Below are 25,425 nucleotides of genomic sequence, written 5' to 3'. Positions count from 1 at the left end.
ACACCCAGCTGAGAAAAGTCATTTCTTGTACCTGCAACCCTCAGAAGCACAGAGGGAAACGATTACAACACTCATACTTGAATGTCTGACATCATCATATCAATATCTGGGCTCTATGCACATGCAACAACCGATGGTAGATTTACCTCGGAAATATTTCATGTTCAAGTAAATCAGCTTTCATAAAAATGTAATCGACATACTCTTTGTCTCCTCCTTCAGGATGGCAAAGAGAGCAGTCAGAGGTCTTGGAAATGTTTTTTGCAACATTCCCTTGATGTGACTCACCGGTTTGTTTCCTGTTTAAAAGTGTTTTTACTATCAGGTGTCTGAAGAAAAAGCAAGTTCTCCTGAGTGGGAACCTGGGGTGACCACAGTCATGTGGTTGTGAAGAGTGAAGCAAGACGAGCGTATGTCTTAGTTTCTGAACTGTAACTGTCATTTTCCATCCAGTGAGTGCAGAGTGCAGCAACCAGAACTGAAACTAGTTTCGTATCAGCACTTCTGATGCTTAAAACTTATACTGTACCAGATACAAATCTTCTCAAGAGCTTGAAGGTGTGAACAGAGACCAGTGGAAGTTCTGCAGGTCAAATGATCAGTGGACCCACTCATTTAAGTGCTAACAATGAACCCATCAGTTAACTCTCTGTGAAGATGCAATGTGCATGAGTGTCCATGAGGAATAAAAATTCCGCTCTGGCCTGCAGATTTAGTGAGGCTTTCGTGCATGTGTGTCAAACTGCCACAGAAGGGCCTGCTCTTCCACCACTAGATGGAGATGTTTCCACTACAGTGCGTTCCACTACAGCCCCTGTTCACATGCAAAGGAGATAATGTCATGAAATATGGGATCGAAAATGGGAATCAAAAAGAGATTGGTGAATTAATTCGCCAAGGAAAGACCAGATACTTAGACCCCCCTGTCCACATACGTGCAGGCTACATTTTTGTCTTTTACTGCCATGGCTTTTTAAATGTCGATCAACTAGCCACATTAGGGGACATTACCCACACCATCCTGCAGTGATACAACAACAATAGAGCCATTTAAGTGTGAAAAAAAAGAAGAAAGGAATGGATCTTTATCTCGGTTTTAATAACAGCATTGAAAATAATTATCCAGGAACAAGGTCATTCTTTTCTGCAATAACAACTTTCTTTACAAGACAAAGTTCAGCTATTACTCCATATCAAAGTGCATGAAGCAAAACACAAGAAAAGGTCAGGTCGTAAAGGCAGGCTACAGTCTCTTAAGTTTCATAAACATGTGGAATTGATTGGTGAAGACTCATTCACCAGTGTGGCACCTCAGGACACTCTTGTCTTTCTCTTTCTTTTCACTGTGATCCTCTGGGGCAGAGAACCGAGCTGATATGAGGAGGAGCACGCAGGAGATGTGGACAGATTCACCACCTCCTGTGTGGAGTGCTACCTACTGCTAACCAGCAGAGATCTACAGCTGCTCAGCAAACTGGACAGGTACACCACGTTCAACAAAGAAGACTTTTCTTCTTCAAGTGCACAACTTCCCTACACCTTGCACAGCTCTAGAGTTACTAGTTCTTGCTAAAGTTATGTAGCTATTACGTAGCTCCCAGACATGCGGATATTCCTCACCAGAGGACTCATAGCGCATCATTTTATCTAGATCTGCGTGTGTGGCGATCACGCTGTGCTTCACAACTCGACTGGACTCTGACTAATGAGACATCAAAAAACAATTTCACTGCTGAAAACAAGTTATGTGCCACAAACTGTCGGGGTGGGGAGTGTTTCCACAAATCAGAGCCGTGCCTTCTCCACTTCCAGGGTACACAGAACCAGATGTCGGCGTGCACTTTAAAAGCTATGAAATGTTTTTATTGGCGCGCCCAGAATAAGCGCCGGTGCCCGAGCCGCGGCTTTATGTGCTACCTGCGAGAGCAACATCAAAGCGGGCAGCAGCTGCTAATGACAGGCCTGTGCTCGTCTCACGCTGCAATTAGCTGATGCAGCTAATTATCCAAAAAAAAAAAAGCTTCTGGCAGCAAATGTTTGCTCTGCTCAGTCAGAGGTGGGATCACCGGGATTTGAAGGAAACAAATCCAGACCCAGAGTAAGAATTTGTTGTGGTTTGTCTTGAGTTTCAGCGGAGAGAAAGCACCCCGAAAACACCCCCCGCTCTCAAAGCCACCCCTACTCCTCAAAGTCCTCTCCCTCAAAGTGCCGTGTCATTTCCCACAGTGTCAACCCACTCCTGCAATTTGCACAGGCCAGGAGCACCACAGAGCAAATTATGGGACTTTGAAGACCGCGGCTGCAGCAGGAGGATTTTCTTCTCACAGCGAGGCTCAACTTTGGGATTTTTGTTGGAAGCCCATGACATTCCACCAGATCTGATAGCTGCTGCTAACCGAAGCAGTTTTATGAGCGTCGGCACCAGGAGTCTGAGATTACTTCAACAAGTGCAGCAGGGAAGAGCTTTGATTTCACAGTCTGCAGGACAGCAACCATGAGGCCGTTACCTGTGTTCAGCCTTCTGCTGCTGGTGCTTCATGTTTCCTCATCCTCAGCTCACAGGTAAGTCTTTACTCCACATAGCACCGAGTTACTTTAAAGAGACCTTTGTCATTTAAACTTGAGTGACTGAATCAGAAAACCGTTCTCTCCAGTAGCACATGTATGTAAGGTCAGATAGGAGATGGTAACTGAGGACTCGTCCACCAGCCCATCCACTTGCCAGTCTTTAAATATCAACATTTCTTCTGTGCTCTTGCACACACCTGGAGCAATCTAGCCTCATTGCTTTGCTGAGTCAGCATTGCCACATTCCTTTGCTTTCTTTTCTTTCACCATCAATTTTTTACGTTCCCATCTTTTATTTCTTCTGCTCCCTCCCCTCTCTTGTCTACCTCTTCCCTCCATCTCTTCTGAATTTCTGTCTTTTACCATCAACCCTGCTTGACCTCTTATCCCCTTCCTTCAGTCAAACCTCCTTGGTTTCAACTTGAACTCCACTCCCTCAAACCTCGATTCATCTTCTTCACCCTTCCCACATTTAACATATCAATCCATCACATGACACAGTCAGACTTTCTGAATGACTAATTCCACTAAATCTGTCCTTTTATTCCTCTGCCCTTCTGCCACGCTTCACCCTCAACTCCAACCTTTAGTTCTTCTCCATATTTTTTTCCCACCTGACTCCCTTCATTTGATCCATACCTTTATCCACTCCTAGCTAGCATCACACTGACGTCCATCCCTTTATAATTCTCCTTCTTTCCTTACTTCCTAGAGAACAATATTTGCAATTGGAATGAAAAGTTCAATCACGCTAAGTTATGCAGTAGTCGGTTAATAGTTTTACATTAGCAAAATGGATTTGCAATTCACCATTAGCATTGTGAAACAAAACAAAACAAACAAAAGTGACAACGGAGGAGCAGCACAATTATCATTGTCGACTTCCTAGTTAACCATGTCAACACAGCACTTGTTTGTTTCCCAGGACTTCCTGGTGTACCACGTCAGTTTCAGATGTTGTTGCTTACTAAGACTACAGTGACCAGAACATGACCTACTTACGACAAAAACTAAAATAACAGCAGCACTATTTCAATTAGGAGAATGTTCTCAGGACCAATGGAAGCAGATCGCAAGTGTTTGTTTCACTGGTGATGAACCTCTGATGTATATCAGTCCAGAAGCCTCGTAGGTCCAGAGGTGGAACTCAACCTCAGAGGAAGCTACTAGTCCACTGTCTTCCTGATTCAGTTTTGCCACATTTATGTGACATATTTCGTGTTTGATATGTCAAACACAGCATTCTCTCCTTGTGTGTGTTAGATGGTGTGTATTCAATGTCAAGGCCAGACAGTATGTCACTAAAAGTGGCACACGAACGCTAATAGCAGACGAGCACCTGTCACACTGAGAGGGGTCCCCCCTGACTCGGCTATTCTGGTTGATCTCTCAGATTCCTCCAGTCTCTGTGGAGCCACGCTTGGATCCCGGATGCGTAGAGAACCCCACTGTTTAATTAGATTGAGGAAATGGGGATCGTTTTATGCAGCAGGAAGCGGTGATTCATTTTACATGAGCAAATCATCTCATGGTTTTTATATGTTGACATGTCAGCTACAGGAAGAGGGTGTTTTTATCTGGCACAAGGTGAGAGGTGAAAGGTGGTGTTTCCTACACGTACATCCATCAACAAGAGCCTCCTTCTCACTCACTGCAGTTCCACGTTTCATTGAATAAAGAGTGAAATAACACTTATTACCTTCCACTTTCTTCAAAGGCAGCACCGACAAGTCTTTACTGGAAGCCAACCAGGTGTGTGTCGCTATGGCAACAGACTGGAGTGTTGCTATGGCTGGAAGAAGAACAGCAAAGGACAGTGTGAAGGTACAAATCAAAGTATGCGCGCCTGTAATTTACCCTAGTTTTAAAATCAGATGTAAAGCCTTCGCTAATGAAAACCAGAGCGGGACTTTCCGTGGCTGGCTAGATTGGAAAACCTTGAGTGTGGTTTGAAAATAGAAGTCTGTGGCTTGACTGCCGTCCATCATTGTCTGATATTATGGTGGTATTTTCTCCTGTTGAATGTTTAACCAGCTCAGTGTGACTTCGGCTGCAAGCATGGCGAGTGTGTCGGACCCAACAAATGCAAGTGTTTCCAGGGATACACGGGAAAGACCTGCAACCAAGGTGAGCCGGCTGTCAAACTACGAGTGGCCAGATGAAGTGCCAGGGCATCCATCATGTTGCCCTCGAAAGGCTCATTTGTCCTAAACGAAGATGCCACTTTGTGACGAACACAAAGGTAGAAAAGCTGTGAGCTGTCAGTCACAGTGTTCCACATTCTGACCACACACATAGACTCAAAGGTAACAGAGAGTCTAGATCGTTGTCTTGATTGTCAAAATCCCTGGGGCGCCATCAGTCCTTCGTAAAGATAAGCAGATGTGTCGTTGAGTAACAAAGCGTCTGGATCAGTCCTCGTTCAGTAAAGTGACCTTAACACAGTGTGTTTGGACGGACTGATGACTCCACAGTTTCTAGCATTAGTAGGGAGGATTCCATCAACAGCCTGTTGTTAGGTGTGGTGTTGCTGAAGAGCACATAAACAGCACTGAAGCCTTCTTGTTGATCTTGGGTTCAGACCTGAATGAGTGCGGCCTCAGACCTCGACCGTGCGAACACCGCTGCATGAACACCTACGGCAGCTACAAGTGCTACTGCCTGAATGGCTACACGCTGATGCCGGATGGCTCCTGTGCCAGTGAGTCCGAGCACACTTGTTGCTTCAGTCCCAGACAGGTTTGTATTGATAACGGTGACATGTCTGTACCACTGCCTCCACACACAGACTCCAGGACCTGCTCTCTCTCCCACTGTCAATACGGCTGCGAGGAAGTCCAGGGGGAGATCCGCTGCCTTTGCCCCTCGGCTGGGCTGCAACTGGGCCAAGATGAGAGGACGTGTGTTGGTGAGTGAGCAGGTTACAAAAATAACCTGAAAGACTGTACCATCACTGTGTGGCTTGAAGCGTCAGACAAGACAGAGGGAACGCTTGAGTAAACTATTGCAGCAACACTGGGTGGAAAACAAGGGAGACCAATGTCCAGGGCACCTATGTTAAACCCTCGTGGTGACAAAGTGTGGTCTGTGTTCCTGGTTTAGGACACGTGTGAGACATGGTGCCAGAAGTGGAATGGACGCTGAAAGGCCTAGAGATATGCTCTTGATTCATATTTTCATTTTCCAGCCGATGGCCTGAAGCTACATGCGGTCACAATGATTTATAAATGATGATGATAGTACAACACTCTGCTGTGTCTCGGCAGATATCGATGAATGTGTCACAGGGAAGAACCTCTGCCCGTACAACAGACAGTGCGTCAACACGTTCGGCAGCTACTACTGCAAGTGTCAGGATGGCTACGATTTGAAATACGTCAACGGCAAATACGACTGTGTCGGTAAGGTGCACCTGAGCCTAATACATAAGACACTTCATTCAGACTCAAATAATCTACCGTCTTTGCAGATCTGGATGAGTGTCAATCTGGCACCCACAAATGCAGCCAACACGCTACCTGCGTGAACACTCAGGGGTCCTACAAGTGCAAGTGTAACTCTGGCTTCAGAGGAAATGGATTTGAATGCACAGGTGAGACTACGCACTGTCAAGGAGGCTGTTTTTCTAAGGTTAGGTCACTGTTGCAGAAGTCGAGAGGCGCAGCCAGGCTTCCCACGGTGCTATAATGTTAAGGCTGATAAAAACTACCCCTTTCATTAGCAGACACAAATCTACAAATATCTTGAAAGCTCTCAGGCACTCTCTCTCGACGACAGCTTGACAATCTCCTGGTCGTCACACAGACAGACTTTCTGCGGGAAACCCTGCTAACCTTTGCCCTCCTCTTCCAACTCTTTTGGGGAAAAGAATTCTCACGACATCCAAGAGACACACTCTCCACTTTGTCTCTTGGATGTCGTTTCCCTTTTAACAACTGCTCTGACGACCTCCGCCAACAGGAGGCTCACTAGAAGACCGGCTTCTCTCAGAACAGCAGAACAGGAGTTTCATCTGGCTCACTACCAGACGAACAAGCTCTTCAACTTGTCTAAACGCGAGAGTCAAGCTACCATATGGAGGAAACTCTAAAGCTGTATCCAAGATCTTGTTCTTTTGGTCACCGACCTGGGGAACATTCATCTATACTCATTTGTTGGCTTTATAAGACAAACAACTTGAAGTCAATCAAGAGTTGGAGCTGTCGGGGTTTATCACGTGACTATCAAAAATGGGTTAACCATACGGAAGGAATAAAGAGCGGAGCAGTGAGAGGCATGGAAACTCCACCGCAGACCTGTGTTGGGAAAGTTGGTGCGAGTAGCTACAAGCTATAATCCTGTACTTAATTCTGCAACCAAACTCTTCATGTCACTGATCGCACAACAATTCTCAGCCAATGTGAGAGCCAACAGGAACTGCATACTTCCTGCAGCCTGCCGCCGGCGCTACTTGGCCAGCCCACCTGTGTAAATACGCACACACAGGTTTGAGGAAGTTACAACACTTGGTAACCTCACCAGTGGCGTTCCTTTCTCTCTATGTGGGCTCAGGTTGTAAATGCAAGTGCCTTTATGTTTTTGTAGTCAAGCCGTTTTATCAGAGGCCCTGGGACGGCGACAAAGGCAGTGCAGATGATTTCCTGAATGGTGAGACTGTGTGGAATCCAAGACCCTGCTTCCGCTAACACGCCACCCCATCAGAGCATTCGTTTCACTTCAACATGAGGGTGTGTGAAGGCTCTGAAGAACTTGTTGACTATTTCAAAACACTTTCAAGCATTAGAATGAGTGAACCCACACTGTATTGTTCAACTTTGGACCTACAGCCACACTCACTCAGAGGCAAGATCAAATTTCAAACCACTAACGTGTGTGAGGAAAGCAATGGCTTCAGTGCAATCCAACTGAAATCACTCAAAGGGCCACACTCTACAGTGGCACTGCCGCTGAAACCCAATTATTTTATAAGGCGCTTTTGCTCTCTCATCTCTGATTAGAAGACAAGAAGAAACAGAGAAATTAATCTGATGTTTTAAAAATACATTTCTTTTTCAGCCATGGACACAAGACAAATGTTGTGATGATACAACACAATCATTTTAAAATATGTATATAATGATTATATGAATAAAAGTGTGATGGAAGGTTTTATAACACCACCACTGAAAATATTTATTTGTACTCATAACAGCAATACATTTTGTGAATAGAACCTACAACTTTGAGAACATGGCACAGACTCACAGCCATCATCGGGTCCGAAAAAATGCAGGCACCAGTCCGCATGTGGCCCACGGGCCGTGCTGTTCCACATCTGGTTCACATCGGCACATTACCTCATTTCAATTAAGTGAATATAATGAGCTTCACAAACGCTCGATTTCTTGAGTGCTAGTTTATGACAAAGGGTCAAGAAGAAGTTTGAAGCCTTCACAAACAAACCCTGATGATGAAGTGTCACTATTCTTGATGCTTTTGGCTGGAAATGTTTTTGCTAAACACACAGGCTTTTAGGGCTGGAAACCTCAGCATGTTCACAGATGAGCGAGACTCATGATGATACCCGCATGACTTGGGACGCTCTAGTTGGCCCGTGCATCACTCGTGATTTGAAAAAGGAAGTCCAAGCATGTAAAAACAACCCTGTAAATGAGAGTGCTCTGCTCTCCTGAAGCCATTCCAGACTCACAAGCAAGACCCGAAGACATCAAAAACATCATCCCTGAACCAGCCGCCACGCCGCCTCCTGCAGTCCGCCAGCAGCCATTTGACTATGAAGGGGAAGTTTACATTGGTGCCGCAACTGAATTCCCGCAGGAGGAGGAAGAGAACGATGAAGAGGACAACCAGCTCAACCAGCGAGGTGACGTTTTCAGTAAGTCAATTCTTGTACATATGGAATATGTATTCATCTGCTGAGGTCGAGTCTTGACAGCATCTGAACCCAGTTAACCCAGATAGAACAGTGGAACCAAACACTGATCAGGGTCTTGGCCTCTGACCGGAGATAAAAGGGGGCTTGTTGATTCATGTTCTCGGTGACCTCAGAGGCCTCAGTGATTCTTCTCAGATGGTTTGAAGTAACAGATACAAGCCTAGCATTGGTTTTGCTCCAGGGATTCTAAGAACACACAGGTCATCTAATAAGGTTCACGTTTCCTCTAGCTGACATGTTCATGAGCAAGACGTTGACATTGCTGACACCAGAGTGTGAATAAGTGTGCAGGCCTGGAAATCAGTTACAGACCATCACGCTGACTTTATTGATGTGGAAGCAGAGGGAGATTCATCATGACGAACTTTGCTGTCTGTTCCTGATGTCACGGGGTGGAATCGTACTGCCATTACTACAAGAGGCAAGATTTTTACAACCGGAGGGAGTTTTACCTCGACAGCTCCACAATTAAACATCCAAAGCAGGGCAAGCAAGCAACTTCCATCCAGCCCTCAGAGAGCTATTCAGACTATCCCAAGCAGATACACAAGCCATGGACTGACAATGGATATACATGCTCAATAGTTTCCCACCTTCAAACTGCATTTTGGCTGCTGGAAGGTGTTGGGAGAAGAGCAAGACAACCAAAGAGGTTGATGGATGTGGTGAACATAATAGGATGATCTAGAGAGGTGGAGGTGGAGGAAGAAGGAAATGTGTCGCGAGTGGTGGAAACTTCAGGCAAGCAAGTTCACTGCATGATTTTGAGGCGTCTTTGGGCAAACTATGAAGGTCTGATCAGCATTTTTTTACCTTCAGTAATCAGATCTCACCGTCACTCGCAGGTTATGAAATGTTTCTATTTACCAAGATTTACTCATCTGAAGTTTACAAAATGGAAACAGCGACAAGAACAACAGCAATGGCAGACGCTCCACGCCTGCAGCTCTTACACAGCCAGAGCTTCTGCCTCAGACTCAACCTTACATTTAAGCAGAGCTTGAAAATTGAACTTCACCAAAATTGTACAAAGCTGAGTGTCATTAATCATCCGGCAGGAACCAGCCAGTACTGCTCTTTGATGCCTCTAGCGTCTACAGCGTCTTGTATATTGAACATTTCACTCGGGGGGGTGAAAATGAAAGTGCTGCTTCCATTCACCAGTCATGGAAACACTGGCGTCTGAGACAGCAAGAGAGAACAGGCCCCGTGTCATCCATCACCTGCAGGAAGGAATTCAGCTCCTGTGGCATGTGGAGGCTCACAACTCATCCTGGCTGTACTTCCCACCTCCAGGAGGAGGGAACAGACAGGCAGATTTCCCAGCCTTTTATTATGTTTTGCCCAAAACAGCTGTTGTGCAAACAGACTTCACTCCTCGAAGGAAAGTCTGTCATCAGCACTCGAGCCCCCTCTCACAGCGGCCAGCTCTGAGGGCGCAGGTTCAATAACCCCAGCTGTCACTCCTCTGACTGACTGAAGGGAGGGGGGAGGTTTGTTCTTTCGAAATGCTAGGAGGCTGTATCCTGGAGTTATAGTTAAGTCTCGGGATGTATGTGACAGCGAGGCAGGTCAGCACCTGCTTGTAGAACACCCCAGCTCCGTTCTAAAAAAACGTCAATAATTGTATGTTTGAAGAAGAAGCAACCAGCATGTTCAGTTTATTTTGATGTTGTTGTTGTGCAGTTCCCGAAGACTTTGATTCTGTCTTTGGACCTGCAACTGAAGTCAAAGAACTTGAAATAACACCAGTTCAAGAAGGTATGGTCCATTTTAGACCCTCACAACAAGTGACCGATCAGGCTTGACAATCTCCTTTTATGTTAGAGTTCATCATGGACTGCAACTTCGATCAAGGAGCATGCGAGTGGGTCCAGGACAAGACGGACGACATGGACTGGAGTGTGGCGTACCATGATAACGGTGATTATCTCAAAACCCTGCCACTTTCTTTGAGTTTTACACAAGGTTGTTGCTCAGGCGCAGAGTACTACATGTCTGTGAACGGGCTGATGGGCGAGCAGGATGATGTGGCAAAACTGAAGTTGCTGTTGAGCGACCGAGCCCAGCAGGGAAGCTTCTGCCTCACCTTTGACTACCGCATCGTGGGTCGTGACGTGGGTTCTCTCCGGGTGCTGCTGGACAACAACGACTACCCCGTGTGGGACCAGAACCGCAGCAGGGATCAGGCCTGGCAGACGGAGCTTCTCACCGTCACCTGGAAAGACGAGGCGCCGCACTCTGTGAGTCTCAGATCATTGAGATGATAACAGATTTCCTGTGACACTTTTTAAGCTTCACAATAAAGCCGTCAATCACCGGGATGTCTTTCAGGTTATCTTTGAAGCTCAGCGTGGGACAGGAGTTGGAGGCGAGATCGGGCTGGACAATGTAGTACTGACCTCAGGAACCTGTGAGGATGGGAGTCCTGTCTTTTAACTATTTATACAAAAAACCATGAGCAAGTTTCGCTCCATTCGTGCACGTTTCACACCTGATTTGAGTCTCTCAGGAATCCAGATGTTTGTCCTTGAACAGTATTGTGTGCAGTCGGTTAAATAAATAATAGTGATGTATGGCGTGTGATGAGAATGATGAAATATACGGATGTGATTAATCAGTACACAGCTCCTGTATATTTTGCATTCATGTGATATCTCAACATTAAACTTGTTTTTTTTCTAATGAAGTTGCTTATTTCTCATCAAATTATACTGTACTTATCACTGAAAAGATAAGTGAAGGCATGTGAAAGAAATGTTTGAATCCCAAAGGAAATGGTGGCAGAGGGGAAAATGTAACTGATGAAAAAACTGACACGCAAAAAGAAGGGTGGAAACTCTGCCAGGTAACTGAAAATGTATTATCTCTGTCTTGGTCAACTTTATTACAGCAGCCTGAAAACACGTGGTAAAACTAAAACCCAAACCGTATGGAGTGTCTTCAAGAACGCCTGAATCCAACCAACCCGGTGAGAGGCCTTGTTTCATGTTGGGGTCACTGCACTTCCAAGAAATACTGACGCACACCTTTTGTGAGAAGTGTGGGAACAGGAAACATTGTTGGGGGGGGAGCTGCTGGGACTGAGATGAACGCCATGCCAGCGCACCCTTGTGGGGAGTAGTGATAGGCTGGTCGTCACCGTCTTATCAATCATGATGGACAAGAATCCCAAGCGCACAAGTTCATGGCTTCTTCAACTAGTTAGCACCTCAGCTCTTCACCACGACAGTCCGATACAGCGACCGCATCACTGCTGCCGCTGCACCAACCCGTCTATCAATCTCACGCTCCCCTTTTCCCTCACTCGAGAACAAGACCCCGAGACACTTAAACGCCACCACTTGGGGCAAGAACTCTCCACCGACCCGGAGAGAGCAAACCACCTTATTCCGGTCGAGAACCATGGCCACAGACTTGGAGGTGCTGATCCTCATCCCGGCCGCCTCACTCCCGGCCCCAGTGCATGCTGAAGGTCCCGGTCCGATGAGGCCAGCAGAACAATGCGGCCCTCATGTCAGAGCAAAACTACAAAAAAACAAAACAAAAAAACAGTGTTTTAGTCATCATTCAATATATTTGGAAATTGTTTGGTTTTTCCCTTTCATTCCCCCTGACTGCATTTCCTAACGCAACTATAATAAAATGTTAAAGAAAAGTGATTAGTTCTAGATGAAATGCTAATTTCCGGTTCGTCTGGTCCCTCAAAAACCAATAAATAAGACATATTCGACATAGCTTTTTATTCATAGACGTGTTACCCAGATATTTCCCCAAAGAAATTGAAATTTTAAAGCTTATAATGCCACGCCACAGTGATGCTTCCCGCCAATGTTATCCTAGTTTTATAATACCTCAGCACCAAAATGTCTTCAACCCCGACACTAGAACCGCTTTCGTCCTTCCCCATGACCAAATTTAAGATGCAGAGAAAGTAACGGCGATAATATCACCTGGCGTTTCACTGAACCGTTTTGAAACCTCGTGAAAGAAAACGGACGCAGCCCTGTGAATCTTTGTGTTACATAAAAACTTGCTCAGAAGAGTTGTTGAACTGCGCCCAAGTGAGATATAGGTAAAGGGTTTGGCAACACGAAGCCTAAGAACCTCTTAATATCCTAATATTTACAGCCTCTTAGTCGTGGAACGGGCTACATTCAGCAGGTTATTCACATTTACTCACCTATCGCAGGTGGATGCTAGGTGCTAGCTCGGCGACTCTCGGACCAATGTCGCCCTCTGCTGGCGACACCGCGGAGCTGCGCGCGTGCCCGGAGATCACACGACCTGGCTAGCCTGCGAGGAGCTAGCTGCGTTAGCAGGATCCGTCGGAGCTTCCAGGAAACGAATTGTCCCGTTGTTCCAAGGACGGAACACGGCTCCCACTGCTGTGATTCACTCCTCGCTGTCTCCGCAGACCCGCTTGCACCAGAAGTAGAGGTAGCTTTTCTTGAATTTCCCGAGCAAAGCGCGATGGCTATACTAGCATCACTGGCTAGCTTCGCTGGGGTTGTTTGGTTTCTGCGGTGGACACAGCGAAGCTCAGCGTGAAACTAGGATTCATCGTGGTGTATTCATTTTCTGTGGCACTCGCTGGTGGCGTTCTGTGTGCTAGCTTGTAGCATGACTGTCGAAACGACACTTGTGTGTGGCCTCGTTTGTTTATCAGTGAAACGACTGTTGTCCCTGCGTTCCAGCTGGATAATCACATCAACATGAAGGAAGTGAGCCTGTGACCAGGGACAGATTCGGCAGCACATGATTTGGACGAGCCAAGGACACGAGACGTTTGATCTGGGTGAGTCAAAATGGCACCTCTGCCTGAATAGGTGTGTGCGAGTGTGTGGTTCTGTAGTGTTTCTTTCGGCTGACCAGGTGAATCATCAGACTGGTGGGAGGCGTGAGGAGCCATGACAACCAAAACATCCCTGTTGAAAGTCATCCTACTTGGCGACGGAGGCGTGGGGAAGAGCTCCATCATGAACCGATACGTCACCAACAAGTTTGACGCGCACCTCTTCCACACCATCGGCGTGGAGTTCCTCAACAAAGACCTGGAGGTGGACGGCCACCAGGTGACCCTGCAGATCTGGGACACGGCCGGGCAGGAGCGATTCCGCAGCCTACGGACGCCCTTCTACCGCGGCTCGGACTGCTGCCTGCTCACCTTCAGCGTGGACGACAACCAGAGCTTCCTCAACCTGGGCAACTGGAAGAAAGAGTTCATCTACTACGCAGACGTCAAGGAACCAGAAAAGTTCCCGTTTGTGGTCTTGGGCAACAAGCTGGATGTGACTGAGAGACAGGTGTCTTCGGAGGAGGCTCAACAGTGGTGCAAGGAGAACGGGGACTATCCTTACTATGAGACCAGTGCCAAGGATGCCACCAACGTAGCAACGGCTTTCGAGGAAGCGGTGCGCAGGGTTTTGGCGATGGACGAGAGAACGGACCACCTGATCCCCACAGACACTGTCAAGCTCCATAGAAAGCCACGTTCTGCGGCCGCGTGCTGCTCTTAACATCCCATTTTGCTCTCCACATTTACATTTTATGTAAATCAGGTGACATGAACTGGAGCTGACTGTGATCTTACCGATATAAAATAATGCTGAATCACTCCTTCACATTTACTACAGTTCGAAGGTCAGGCTTTGGAGGAGCACGGGAACAAAACACAGCGACGACATGTCAATAGGAATCATTAACAAACTTCACTTTTAAAAGATCAATCTGTGGATGCATACTACACAGTAGTGTCAAGAAGTGGCGGCTTGTATGTTTAGATGTAGAGACATAAATGTATATTGGATTTTTCAGCAGCTTAACAACCTGATTTCTGTGAATGGACTGAAAGCTACAGCTCTAATGACGATCGTACCTCTCTGCTTCCTGATGCAAACCAGATCAACATGCATGGCAGTCGGCAGTTTCAAGCTTCTGGAAACATTTGTAGAACTCTTATAGAACGCTTACTAACAGTGTGATGGGACTCTGGTTAGTATCTTTCCTCTCAATGTTGTCTGATTCAAATGAATGAGCAAATTTTCTTATGGAGTGCGGAATAAATAAAAAACATGAGAATTTTTGTCAGTGGAATACATGTAAAAAAAACTATTTTGATTGAAAGAAAAGTGTTATTACATTACTTCTTAAACGTTTAAAATTTCCATTAACATCCCACTATTTATGCAGTTGTATGTTAACATATAGAATACTTAAATCAATTCATAACAAAAAGCAGATGATCCCGTTTTATTAAACTGGTTATTTTAATCAAATTCTGTTCAGAAAAAAAAAAACTCAATTGTTTTGCTGTCAATAAATCAAATAAATCTGAATAAATGTGTCATTTTTCATTCCTTCACATTTTTAGGATAAAATCAAGAACATACCCGTATTCGAGATAACTGTTTATTTGCATCATTAAATCAGAAACATATTTACAAACAGGTTACATATTAAGGTGTAAGTACGTCGTGAAGATTAACTGAGGAGATGTTTTTTACCAAGGAACTGGACCTTTCGCTCAAATGCTGTGGACCTAACTGGCGTGTTGATTTCGTAGAATGGATTCATGGCAAACTGGAACGGGAGTAAATTCAAATGTAGCACAAGGCATTTCAAATTCACAGCAACTCACTCACCTTGATGTACAGATCATAAACGTCATTAAAGAAGTTCTTGATTCCATCTTCTTGTCGGACGTCATGCAGCATGATGAATCTGATATGTGAATGGGCGTTAAAGAAAGCAGGTTCGTACTGGCAGTAAGTTACACAACGGTTACACAGGAAGGAAGGATATGTCCCGCCGTGACGAAGGCAGACACAAACCACTCATTGAACTTATCCACTGTTTTGAGGAACATGCCGTTCGACAGCCACATGTTCTCGTCCACCAGATCCAGGGCTGCGTGTGCGATGAACTGGTTCAAGTGCCGGTGGTCGTCCTGTCCACAAAGAGTATCCATCTTATTATCTAACATATATTACATCTATTGTGTCATACATGTGTATGATAATGATGAGAAAATGTTACTTTTTAGATGAAATAATAGCTACATATGACATTTTTGATTACAGAAAGGGCAGAGCGGACCCGGCCCCTCTCCACATCCACGGTGACTGTGTGGAGAGGGTCCCTGGGCGTGCAGGTCTCTGATGATCTCTCCTGGTCTGCAAACACCACAGCAGAAGGCTCAGCAACGTCTCCACTTCCTGAGGGTGCTCAGCAGAAACAACCTGGAGGAGAGGCTGCTGGTCACCCTCTACAGAGAGCGTCCTAACGTGCTGCATCACAGCGTGATACGCAGGGAGCTCAGCTGCAGACAGGAAAGCTCTGCAGAGAGTCATCAACACAGCCCAGAAGATCACTGGCTGCTCTCTGCCCAGCCTGGAGGACATGGCCGACTCCTGCTACCTCAGCAGAACCGGCAACATCATCAAGGACTCGTCCCACCCCAGTAACTCTCTGTTCCACCAGCTACCGTTGAAATTTCGTTGCCATCATATAGTAATATGTTTTGTGCAATGACAATAAAGAAAGTCTAAGTCTAAGTCTAAGTCTACCGTCAGGAAGACGTCACACAAAACCAGGACAAACAGACTCAGAGACAGCTTCTTCCTATCTCAGTACTGAACAAAAACAACAACACCAGATTAAACAGTCTACATTTTTCATGTATTACTGATCATATTGATCATCGCGCAATAGAGAAATCACTACGTGCAATAACAAATGATTCACGTTTACATCCGGATGAGAGCCACTTTCTGTTATTAGGCTCTTTTTACTGCTGCTACTTGTGTATATATTATTTATTAGTACCAACTTGTTGTTTTCTGCTTATGTTTGATTGTTTTGATATATTCTTTTTACACTGTTTGCACCAAGGGAGTAGCGCTCAAATCTCGTTGTACACTGCACAAGGACAATAAAGGCTAGGCTATTCTATTCTATTCTATTCTATTCTATTCTATTCTATCACTACACCTGATATCAGTAGAGATGCCCCTCGATCGAAACATTCTCTCGAATTAATATTGGCTCAGAGGATAAGGAAGATGAACCAATCTCTTGTGTGGGTGTCCATGAGTGGCATTATTATGAAAAGACCATTGTATGCAAGTGTCAGGCATGTTCACCTTGGACTCAGACTTCCCAGCAGGAAGGAACTCCATCTCAAACACGGGGTTGTCGTGATGGCCAACCATGACGAAATAATAACTGCCAGACATGACTCCCCCGCTTTCCCGTCAAACCAGCGTGGCCTGCAGTAACAACAGGATAAGATCAAACAACCACGTTAACCAACAACACAGTATGAGCACGTATGTCAATATAATACAAACGTAAACATCAGGTTGACAGACCGCAGCTAGCGCGCTAACATTAGCCTCTACCGGGTAAAGCGACTTCACCGCAGAATGCGATTCCCACGACTTAGATAAACCTTTAATTCTCCAGGACAGAATGAATTCGTGAGTGCGCATCCACAGGAGAGACTTTAAAATATGATTTAGCTTACCGTTTGATGACTTCTTGGCGAAAGGCCGAAAGCTGTCGCATGCAGATGACGACAGGGAATGAAGACCAGACGCGTTTCTTTAGTGACTTTGTTTTTCACATTCAAATCCCCATTTACAACACTTAGGGTATTTCTAGATCAATAAATCAAAGCAACGTAGATTTTGATAAACACATATTTCATCGTTCTCTGATGGGAGTCATTACGTCATCACCTGTACCCGGAAATAAACATCATTTCAAACGTACGGACGCTCTCCCCGGTTACTAAGCGACAATTTGTTTTTTACGATCGTGATTTCAAGATTCCCTAATTATAGACATGACCACCTGCGACCGGTTATGACTAAATAGCAGTTTGAAACCGGTTGGAACGCACAATGACAGCTGAGTCGTCGACGTCTGATTGTTTTTGGAGGAACGGTTGAACCGTTTGAGAAATGGCCTCAAGAGAGGACGAAATGTCTCGCGATGAGCTGAGAAAGAAGCTTTTTCAAACATTCAAAGACAAGGGAATACTGGACTCTATTAAAGTAAGTTCTGTCATTGAAAGAGAAGTTGGCTGTGTAATGAGGATTTAACTCGTATCAATCTTAACATAAACGACGAGAAAAGTAGTCAACATTCAATACTTTTCTCCTCCAGTAAATCTAATTGTGAAAGAAATGGCAGTGATTCCGTGTGTTATTCATTCCCTCCCTATGTATGCTAGCTGTCTGTTTAGGTCATGTTTCTTGTCAAGTTACTTTATTGGCATGTGACGTAACTTCTAAAAAGTTCATTGAGTCCACTGTGGATAGTTTGTTCTTTCAAATTAAAAGCTATTGTGCTCTTTATAAGCAAGGCTCTTTCTTTCAAGCCGTCCCTGATGAAGCTAGATATCGGTAATTGTAATGTTCTAACTGAAGTGTATTCTTCTTCACCTCTCACCTCCCTGTTCATCCCACTGTGTGACCTGACACAGGCTCAGCTTCGTAATCAGCTCATCCAGGAGCTGAAGCCTCGTCCCCTGTCCAGATCAGAACCTGCCGGAGGAGCTCAGCCTCTGCTGGTCACCGCTTGTAACAACATCATCGCTGATCATCTGCAACATTTTGGCCATGAATACACACTGTCAGTGTTCTACCCTGATTGTGGGCTTTCCAAAGAGAAGGCAAGTTCTAACTAAGATTTAAGCAGAAGAAGGGTGTACTGACATTCATCCGACTTGATTTCCGGCAGATTCTCCGAAGAGAAGACCTTCTTCAGCTCCTTAAAGTTCACCCCAACTCAGAGCTTTACATCTCAGCGGTAATGATCTTTATTATTGTTCTGCAATTGATCATCTCATCCACAACTTGACAAGGTTTTCGTTCTTTCAACAGCTTTCCAGTACCAACAGCAATGGACAGAGTACGTGTCTGTTTCCTTTTTTTCAGCTTCTTAGTCAAATTATTGACTTCTTTACTTTCTGACAGGCTTTTTAATGAATCTTCTTACACACCTGACACATTGCCACACCCCGACACAGTGTCATGACACGGACACTCAAACAGCAACATCAAGATATGGAGAGTCTCTCGGTACGAAGAACAGTCCAACATTATGAATCATCTGGCTTTTGTGTTAATGAGGCTTTTTTTCAGTTGACAAGTTAAAAATGATCGACCAGGAATACGAAGGCACCGTTCACAAAGATAGCCAAGGGTTTTCGTTCCAGTCCAGACTGGAGTCTTACAAAAAAGAACTGGAAGCACAGCTGGAAATGGAAATGAACACCAAGGTATGAGAACTTAGCCTCTCATCACCACATCCTGTTCATGTTTAGCTTGACTGTTGATTTCTCCAGATTGAACATTTTAAAAGCGTGGAACTCGCCAAGATGAGGATGGAGGAGAAGTCACAATTTCAGAAGGAGTTTCATAAAGTCAAACAGGATCTGGAGAGGAGCTATGAGATGAAAGCCAAAGCATTACACGACAGAGAGAAGAACGCGATTGATCGTTTGCAGAAACAACAGGAGGTGCGTCCGTTTTGTTGTCATGTTGCTGATAAAGATGTCTGGTTAAAGTGCTGATATGAGGCAGTACAATATATATACATGTATTTTGGTTCAGATTGAGGAAAAGAACATGTACATGGAGAGACATGTGCTGCTGAAGGAGAGCGAGAAGCTGCGGAACAGGGAGAACGAACTGAAATTTAGAATGGAATCTCTTGAAACGTAAGATTCTTACTTTTGGTTTTCCTATTTTCATTCTAGAGGTTTCAACAGTCTTGAAGATAACTGTAGCGCTCTCATTTTCGCAGGTTTTACTAGCTGACGATAAAAAAGAATGTCTGGTGAAGTTCCCTGCCTTTTTCTGAACAAATGTTGAATGGTTTCAGGACTTCTCAACTCCATCAGGAAAAGGTGAAGGCGACTGAGGATCTGCTGCGGAGGAGAGAGCTGGCTGTGAGGACTCTGGAGGACACACACGATCAGAGGTTGAAGAATGAACTTTCCAGGTGTGTTCTGCATTGACACTGACGGAAGCAGATCACTTTAGATCCTGGGAATCATATACAATTCAGCAAGTTTGTTTCAGCAAGTCAAAGTTCTAATTGCATTTTAAAGTGGACTTCTGTATTGTTTCTTCATGAATATTTGTTTCAAGCGGCTGATTTTTGTTTGACATTCTTGAAGTAAAACAAAGCTTGGTGATAAAATAGCCGCATAAAAGGAGGAATAATGATTCAACTCCCCATCCACTTCCTAATACTCGGGCCAGCACACGGCCCCTCAAGTTTCTCACTTCAGGCTGCTCTTGAGATCAATGTTCTCACTCGTATATAGAACCACTATAAACCTGAATTCATGGTGTGATATCAAATGAAACTATATCAGCAGGGGAAATGAGTTCTATATTTCACTCTATCAGGTACCAGCTTGAGTTGAAGGAGGAGTACATCAAGAGAACCGAGACGCTCACAGAGAACGAGAACAAGAATAAAGGCAATTATTTAAGAGCATGGAGGTGACGTGTGTGTTCGCTCTTGGATTGAAAGCCAACTTTTTGTCTCCAGAGGAAACGGCTCGTATCCACAAGGAGTCGGCTTTTGTCAGCGCCAGACTGGAGGAGCACACACAGACACGTGCAGAGCTGCAGAGGCTGCAGGTACATCAGGGACCAATTGACTGAAATGAAAGTTGAATCATAAGTCAGGAAACTTGATTGCAAAACCAGAACAGAAACATCAACATTGTTGTTGGTGCACCAGGACTTGAGCCTCGCTCGTGTTTCCACACCTCTATTGTTGCGTCCCAGGTTGAGCTGGAGACGGCAGAGCAGCAGACGTCCCTGCTGAGTCAGCAAAACGAGCGGCTGCAGGAGCGTCTGGACCACATGAGCGACTACTCCGTCTTGAGAAAGGAGAAGGTCCAGCTGCAGGGACAAGTGCAGCTGCTGGAGAGACAGTTGGACGAGGCCCAGGAGCAGAACCGGCTGCTCAGCGCAGGTGAGCCGTTCCCATGTTCCTCAGAGGAGCTGTAAAAGTCTCCAATTTCCCGAGTCAGCCAGACAAGCGTGAGAAAACAATAACATCTGGGGCTCCGGCTGTAGATAAACAGGTTATTACTTCGGTATGAAACAGACAAAACATCTCTGGCTTTTGCTTCAGCGTCTGAGATAAATCAATTTCCTCTCAAGCTTCTCTCTAATCCCACGAGATTGTCCGTCTTTCTGATCGCAGCTCAGCTGCGATTTGGATCTGCTTGATCCATCTATGGAGAACCAAGATTCTTGCTTCACAGACGTGGAAACAGGAAGAAGACTGAGGCGGCGAGGCGGCCATTATTAGGGCCAAGCTGCCAGCTTCCTTCCATTTTGTCGACTGTGGGAGTTTTGTATTTAGTGTAGCTCTCAGTCAGTGAGAGGACCCACACAGTGAATGTGTGTGTTCCTATGTGTGTGAGTTGGTGAGAGAGTGCGTGTCTCCCTGCAATGGGAAGAAGGACCAGAAAATAAATGACAAATCAAAGGGTCCAGGTCCAATAATCAAACATGTCTGAGTTTAAACGCCACTTTCCAACACACTATCAGATGACAATGCTTGTGCTCCTCAGATGTCAGGAACGAGGAGCAGGGCCTGCAGCTGGAGCTGCGGAGGCTGCAGAGCACTCGCAGACTGGACGAGGAGGAGTTCAAAACCCAGAAGCAGGTGCTTCAGACGCAGCTACAGGCCGAGGTCTGTCCCGCTGTCGCCACCTCCCGCCTGCTCTGTGTGTCGGTGCATCACGAGCGAGCGCTCTGTGCAGGTGGAGCGCTGCGGGCAACTGAAGGTGCAGCTGATGGAGAGCGAGGAGCGCACCCAGTGGATGGCCACTCACATGGAGGAAATCAAAACACAGCTTCGGCAAACTCAACAAGGTACCATCACAGAAGCAGGAGTCTTCTGTCACCTTGAGTTTCCTGTCTGCATGATCTGTTGCTTGTGCCATACAGATACACATGTCCACCAGCAGACAGTGAACGCTCTCACTTATTCAATAGACCAGGGAGTAAAAACTGTTTTAACAGTTAAATATGAGTGTTTTCAAAGCTCCACTGTCTGAAACAATACCACGGTCTATGAATAGCCGCGTGAGGATTTCAGCTCTCACAGCTGTTTTCTTGTTTTACCTCCATCGTTTCTGTAATAGCTGAAGATCCGTATGACGACAAGAACTTGGCTCCTCACTCACAGTTCCTGAGCTTTTTCCCAGATGCTGCACTTTTATTGCAGCGAAGAGAGATCGAGTTTCTCTGCATGGCTCTGCGTCCGTGTGTTTTCCGCCTGCTCTCTCCTCGGTGGTCGGTCTTTCGTATTAGATGTCAACTGTCCTCTTCTGCTCTGTCTCTTCCTGCACTTGATGACGACAGCTCTCGAAAACGAAGTGCTGCGTAACCCCAAGCCATCCCTTGTGGATCGCTCGGTCCTGGAGCTCAGTCCAAACAGGCTGGTTCCGTCGGACGTCTTTGTGGAGAGGGGCGCGTCGAGATCCAGGACGGGTCATGATGATGTTTGCAAAGCAGGTGGAGTCCAGTCCTCGTGGAAGGGCTCTCCAGACTGTGACAAGAAGTTGGTGGCTGAAGCAAAAGCTCAGATCCTGGAGCTGTGGAAGGAGGCCGAGACCTTGCAGGAGGCCTTCAGGAACTACCAGCAGATGGCAGCGCAACCCCCCACCAGTCAGCTCCTTCCATCCAGACCCTTTTCTCCTCTTCAGTTCCCTAAGCCAAACTACACTCCCACCCCCTTCCTCTCAGATCTGAGGAAGACCTCCGCACCTGCTCGGCCCCATGTCCCAAACCCGACTGACAAACCCCAGCTGAAACACTCTGGCCTTTTCACCGACCTGCGTTCAGTGGGTGGAAGCCCACAGATTGAACAATCACCCCCTTCACCAAAAAAGCCCCCGAGAAGATCCACTGAAGGTATTCCAGCTGTCGCTCACCAGAAACACTTCAGGCTTCATCTTTCTCTCTGGATTTTCTCTGTAGACTTGTCGGAAGAAGTTCTGTCCTGGCACTTCACCGACCAGATGCCTCGTGTTCCCGACCCTGCAGCCGTCCATGACAAGTTGTCCCGCTCGGGTCACTCCTCCCCCGAGCTGCCTCGGAGTCCTCAGCTGCAGAGCACAGCGAGAGACCCACCCAGGTACCATGCTCAGGAGCCTCACAGACGGGCTTCAGTCTGGGATGAGAACAAGAGAATTCATCTCACATTTCTGCCTTCATAACTTTGACCTGAGCAGCCAGACTCGTCAGATGGTTTCATGAACCGTAACTGTCTTGTTCCAGTGCACCACCACTTCACCATGTCGGCTCCAGCACGGAGTCGTCACCGAAGCCGGAGAGCATCAACATAGAAGATCTCACTGAGGAGCTGCCAGGTACATCACACCTCATGTGGCTCAAGTCAGTGCTCTTGCTGATGTTGATCTTATACATGATGCGCATATTCAGGACACTGAAGAAGAGTGTCTGTACTGAGCTGAGGCAAAACCAAATGCTGAGTCAGCAGTACAGACAGCACTGTTGAGCCTCAGTGATACATCACAGGTTGGAGCCCGAGGACACTATGGTGTTGCGTCTTCAGTCCATAGCATCCCTCTCTTTGGTGTTGTGCCAGTTGTGCCTTGTGAGACCAGTCATTCCCATGATGAAGAAGAGCTTAAGAAGGAATGACCCTGCTGGCCATCGAAAGTTGATCTCATGCACAGGATTCATTTTATTTTGAAAGGGTGCTTTGGTTTTGTGACCCCTTCCTCTCCTGCTCGAGCACTGAGCTGAATCGATGTGTTGTCCGTGGGCCAGACTTACAGTTCTGAGACACTTACGCACCAACAGGATGACACCAAGTCAGGAGTCTGAAACAAAGACTGGTGAAACCATCCGAGTGCTCTGGTGCCAAGAAGCCTTCCACAGCTGGTGTCACGTGCGCAGAACTTGTCTAGTTCCTCCCCAGGTCTGTCATGTTTACGGCATCTAGAGAATCTTGGAAAAGCAGCTGGCTGCTTCCTCACACTGCCCGACAGCCCCAGGACGAGCAACCATGTGGTTTCTCTTACGGCTTTTGAAAGCCTTTCTGATTTATCACGGCAAGTTATTTTCACGCTTCAGCCGAGACAGAACTCGGTTGGCTCTTGATCAAACCTTTAAATGTAGTCGGTGGTTGATGAGCGACGTGTCCTCTCGGTGGCCCGGGCCAATGGTGAAGACCAGGGCAGCTGATTATGTATTCTGTGCCGGTCCTCTGGCCCGGCCGCTTTATGGTGCAGCATAAAAGACCTCTCAGTGCGTCTCTCCCTCCAGAAGCAGGCCACATTCCAGAGCTTCTCCTGGACACTGGCGTCCCCCTCTTCAAGCAGTCCCCTGACGGCCCCTCGGTCCCCCTGCCACAGACTCCACCACGGGACATCCGGGTCCACTCGCCTGGCCCAGAAGGTGAGGGATTGTTCGGAACATTTGACTCTGTGAACGGCACTTCTCTGTTCTAGCATGGCTGATGCCCAGATCTGACATCATCTCTGGACCTTCCACCTCTGGGATTAGTTGCTTGTAACCTCCCGGATGGGCCTCTGTAGCCCTTCGACTACAGTGACTTCATCTCAGACTTGCTCAGCCTCGGGTCACGTGCCTGAAGGTCCACGGTGTTCACAAGCATTGTGACAGCTGACTCCTTCTCAAGGTTCTTCTTGTGTTCCAGAACCGCCTCGACACACGCCTGAAGATGAGGAGGCCAGATGGGAACAAGAGAGAAGAGAGCGACAGGAGCAGAGACGCCTGGAGCAGGAGGAGGCCAGAGAGAAGGAGCTCCAGGAGCTGGAGCGGATGGAGAGGGAAATGGTAAAGAACGAGCCGTTACAAAAGTCAGCCGACTCAGAAGCAGGATGAGAGCGAGAGTTTGTGTCGAAGCAGGCGCAGCAGCCAGACGAGGAAAGTGGAGGAGAAGAGAAGGACGAGGAGCCCAAACCGGCGGTAGAGAATCCACTGGACAAATACATGAAGATGGTCCTGGAGGCCCGAGAGAAGCAACAAACAGAGGTGAGTGACCAGGACTCGGGAAGTCTTTCCTCGACTCTGAGGTCATCCACGAGCGCTTCCTCTTGCAGAGTCCCAAGCTAGAAGCTTCGAGTCCCGAGCTGAAGACTCTTTCAGAAGAGAAGGAAATCAGGTAAGTTCTCCTCTAAGCCTGAGAACGTCTCCTCCCCTTTGTAACCTGGACCACGCTGTGTTTGTCCTGCAGCGATGTGCAGTTCTCTCAGCACGAGGCAGACAACGAGGACGACTTCTGGTGAACGCCGTGGTGGTTGTCAGTGCTGTTCTGATGTTCTGTCACCAGAAAGGTTTTCTTCTGATTCTCTGGTCTGAACTCGTGGATGTTTGATGTTTCATAGTGTTCAATAAAGTTGTGGATCAGCAAGTCCTCAGACACCTTGAGACATTCTCGTGCCAGAGTGGAGATGTTGTGTCTATATGTTTAAGACACAGGGTTCAGATGGCGAGGAAACAGTGGCGCCTCGTCCGTGAAGGACTGTACGAGTGTCCAATCACAGGACGCGTCGAGCTCCAAGGCCTTGCTGCTCGTGAGCAACACGAGCCAGCTGAGTTCCCATTGGATAAAAACTCTAAACTAGAAAAACAACGCTGGGCTGTACTATGACATGAATATGGTTACTATACTGTATATACTATATATAATATCTTTTGGAGAAAAAAAAACATGAAAAATGAAATGAACTTCGGTCATAAAGAGGCTCATGATTCATGGTCCTGTTGTTATGGAAGGCGCACCACTGCTGTTTCCACAGCAGAGGGCTCCCAGGCCCCGCACTGGGGACGCACTTCTCACTTCTCAAACTCATCACGAACGTGTCCGGTGGGATCCCGGGTTAC

At 46.5% G+C, this 25,425-nt stretch overlaps 4 protein-coding genes and 1 long non-coding RNA gene across 13 annotated transcripts; 3 read left to right on the top strand and 2 right to left on the bottom strand.

The window, feature by feature from the left end:
• Positions 1-1,315: 1,315 nt before the first annotated feature.
• On the top strand, positions 1,316-11,160 carry egfl6 (EGF-like-domain, multiple 6). Of its 3 annotated transcripts, XM_053877931.1 has the most exons (14): positions 1,316-1,482; positions 2,133-2,562; positions 4,286-4,392; positions 4,603-4,695; positions 5,150-5,269; positions 5,357-5,476; positions 5,835-5,969; positions 6,038-6,160; positions 7,153-7,215; positions 8,243-8,431; positions 10,190-10,264; positions 10,331-10,426; positions 10,484-10,746; positions 10,838-11,160. In XM_053877931.1, the coding sequence occupies exons 2-14, from the start codon at positions 2,495-2,497 to the stop codon at positions 10,940-10,942; spliced, it is 1,557 nt and encodes a 518-aa protein (XP_053733906.1). In that variant the 5' UTR covers positions 1,316-1,482; positions 2,133-2,494; the 3' UTR covers positions 10,943-11,160. The 3 variants fall into 3 exon arrangements, with proteins under 3 accessions (XP_053733906.1, XP_053733907.1, XP_053733905.1); XM_053877932.1 differs by lacking the exon at positions 7,153-7,215 and having other exon boundaries at positions 8,243-8,443; XM_053877930.1 differs by lacking the exon at positions 1,316-1,482 and having other exon boundaries at positions 2,081-2,562; positions 8,243-8,443.
• LOC128766376 (uncharacterized) lies at positions 10,219-13,217 on the bottom strand. Its single transcript, XR_008415983.1, has 3 exons — positions 12,687-13,217; positions 11,890-12,031; positions 10,219-10,721 (listed from the first exon to the last, which is right to left on the bottom strand). It is a non-coding gene; the product is annotated as an uncharacterized LOC128766376 (long non-coding RNA).
• rab9a (RAB9A, member RAS oncogene family) lies at positions 12,761-14,833 on the top strand. Of its 3 annotated transcripts, none has more exons than XM_053877949.1 (3): positions 12,761-12,943; positions 13,201-13,301; positions 13,391-14,833. In XM_053877949.1, exon 3 carries the CDS (start codon positions 13,414-13,416, stop codon positions 14,020-14,022), a length of 609 nt encoding a protein of 202 aa, XP_053733924.1. In that variant the 5' UTR covers positions 12,761-12,943; positions 13,201-13,301; positions 13,391-13,413; the 3' UTR covers positions 14,023-14,833. The 3 variants fall into 3 exon arrangements, with proteins under 3 accessions (XP_053733924.1, XP_053733922.1, XP_053733923.1); XM_053877947.1 differs by having other exon boundaries at positions 13,379-14,833; XM_053877948.1 differs by having other exon boundaries at positions 13,359-14,833.
• Positions 14,834-14,900: 67 nt separating this feature from the next.
• On the bottom strand, positions 14,901-17,186 carry trappc2 (trafficking protein particle complex subunit 2). Of its 2 annotated transcripts, none has more exons than XM_053877950.1 (5): positions 17,031-17,186; positions 16,648-16,773; positions 15,310-15,452; positions 15,148-15,235; positions 14,901-15,085 (listed from the first exon to the last, which is right to left on the bottom strand). In XM_053877950.1, exons 2-5 carry the CDS (start codon positions 16,738-16,740, stop codon positions 14,987-14,989), a joined length of 423 nt encoding a protein of 140 aa, XP_053733925.1. In that variant the 5' UTR covers positions 16,741-16,773; positions 17,031-17,186; the 3' UTR covers positions 14,901-14,986. The 2 variants fall into 2 exon arrangements, with proteins under 2 accessions (XP_053733925.1, XP_053733926.1); XM_053877951.1 differs by lacking the exon at positions 17,031-17,186 and adding an exon at positions 16,876-17,007.
• ofd1 (OFD1 centriole and centriolar satellite protein) lies at positions 16,964-25,173 on the top strand. Of its 4 annotated transcripts, none has more exons than XM_053877924.1 (22): positions 16,964-17,562; positions 17,994-18,182; positions 18,251-18,319; positions 18,394-18,421; positions 18,487-18,591; positions 18,655-18,791; positions 18,858-19,031; positions 19,126-19,232; positions 19,397-19,516; positions 19,930-20,003; positions 20,075-20,166; positions 20,317-20,506; positions 21,114-21,235; positions 21,306-21,417; positions 21,910-22,461; positions 22,528-22,684; positions 22,828-22,919; positions 23,845-23,973; positions 24,236-24,375; positions 24,445-24,573; positions 24,642-24,703; positions 24,776-25,173. In XM_053877924.1, the coding sequence occupies exons 1-22, from the start codon at positions 17,470-17,472 to the stop codon at positions 24,825-24,827; spliced, it is 2,925 nt and encodes a 974-aa protein (XP_053733899.1). In that variant the 5' UTR covers positions 16,964-17,469; the 3' UTR covers positions 24,828-25,173. The 4 variants fall into 4 exon arrangements, with proteins under 4 accessions (XP_053733899.1, XP_053733902.1, XP_053733898.1 ...); XM_053877927.1 differs by having other exon boundaries at positions 16,965-17,562; positions 21,114-21,208; positions 23,842-23,973; positions 24,776-25,172; XM_053877923.1 differs by having other exon boundaries at positions 16,966-17,562; positions 23,842-23,973; positions 24,448-24,573; positions 24,776-25,171.
• The last annotated feature ends 252 nt before the right edge of the window (positions 25,174-25,425 follow it).

The sequence above is a fragment of the Synchiropus splendidus genome, chromosome 10 (assembly GCF_027744825.2).
Source record: "Synchiropus splendidus isolate RoL2022-P1 chromosome 10, RoL_Sspl_1.0, whole genome shotgun sequence".
Classification (NCBI taxonomy): domain Eukaryota; kingdom Metazoa; phylum Chordata; class Actinopteri; order Syngnathiformes; family Callionymidae; genus Synchiropus; species Synchiropus splendidus.
This window is presented reverse-complemented; position numbering and strand designations above follow the sequence as displayed.

Coding starts and splice junctions, on each gene's coding strand:
- egfl6 (XM_053877930.1), top strand. CDS start 2,495: ATGAGGCCGTTACCTGTGTTCAGCCTTCTGCTGCTGGTGCTTCATGTT. Junction 10,265..10,330: donor AATAACACCAGTTCAAGAAG/GTATGGTCCATT, acceptor CTTTTATGTTAG/AGTTCATCATGGACTGCAAC. Junction 10,427..10,483: donor TGTGGCGTACCATGATAACG/GTGATTATCTCA, acceptor GTTGTTGCTCAG/GCGCAGAGTACTACATGTCT.
- ofd1 (XM_053877922.1), top strand. CDS start 17,470: ATGGCCTCAAGAGAGGACGAAATGTCTCGCGATGAGCTGAGAAAGAAG. Junction 19,032..19,125: donor GTTTGCAGAAACAACAGGAG/GTGCGTCCGTTT, acceptor ATTTTGGTTCAG/ATTGAGGAAAAGAACATGTA. Junction 21,236..21,305: donor AGACGCAGCTACAGGCCGAG/GTCTGTCCCGCT, acceptor CGCTCTGTGCAG/GTGGAGCGCTGCGGGCAACT.
- rab9a (XM_053877949.1), top strand. CDS start 13,414: ATGACAACCAAAACATCCCTGTTGAAAGTCATCCTACTTGGCGACGGA.
- trappc2 (XM_053877950.1), bottom strand. CDS start 16,740: ATGTCTGGCAGTTATTATTTCGTCATGGTTGGCCATCACGACAACCCC. Junction 15,453..16,647: donor CTGGGAAGTCTGAGTCCAAG/GTGAACATGCCT, acceptor CTTTGTGGACAG/GACGACCACCGGCACTTGAA. Junction 15,086..15,147: donor TTTATGATCTGTACATCAAG/GTGAGTGAGTTG, acceptor CTCCCGTTCCAG/TTTGCCATGAATCCATTCTA.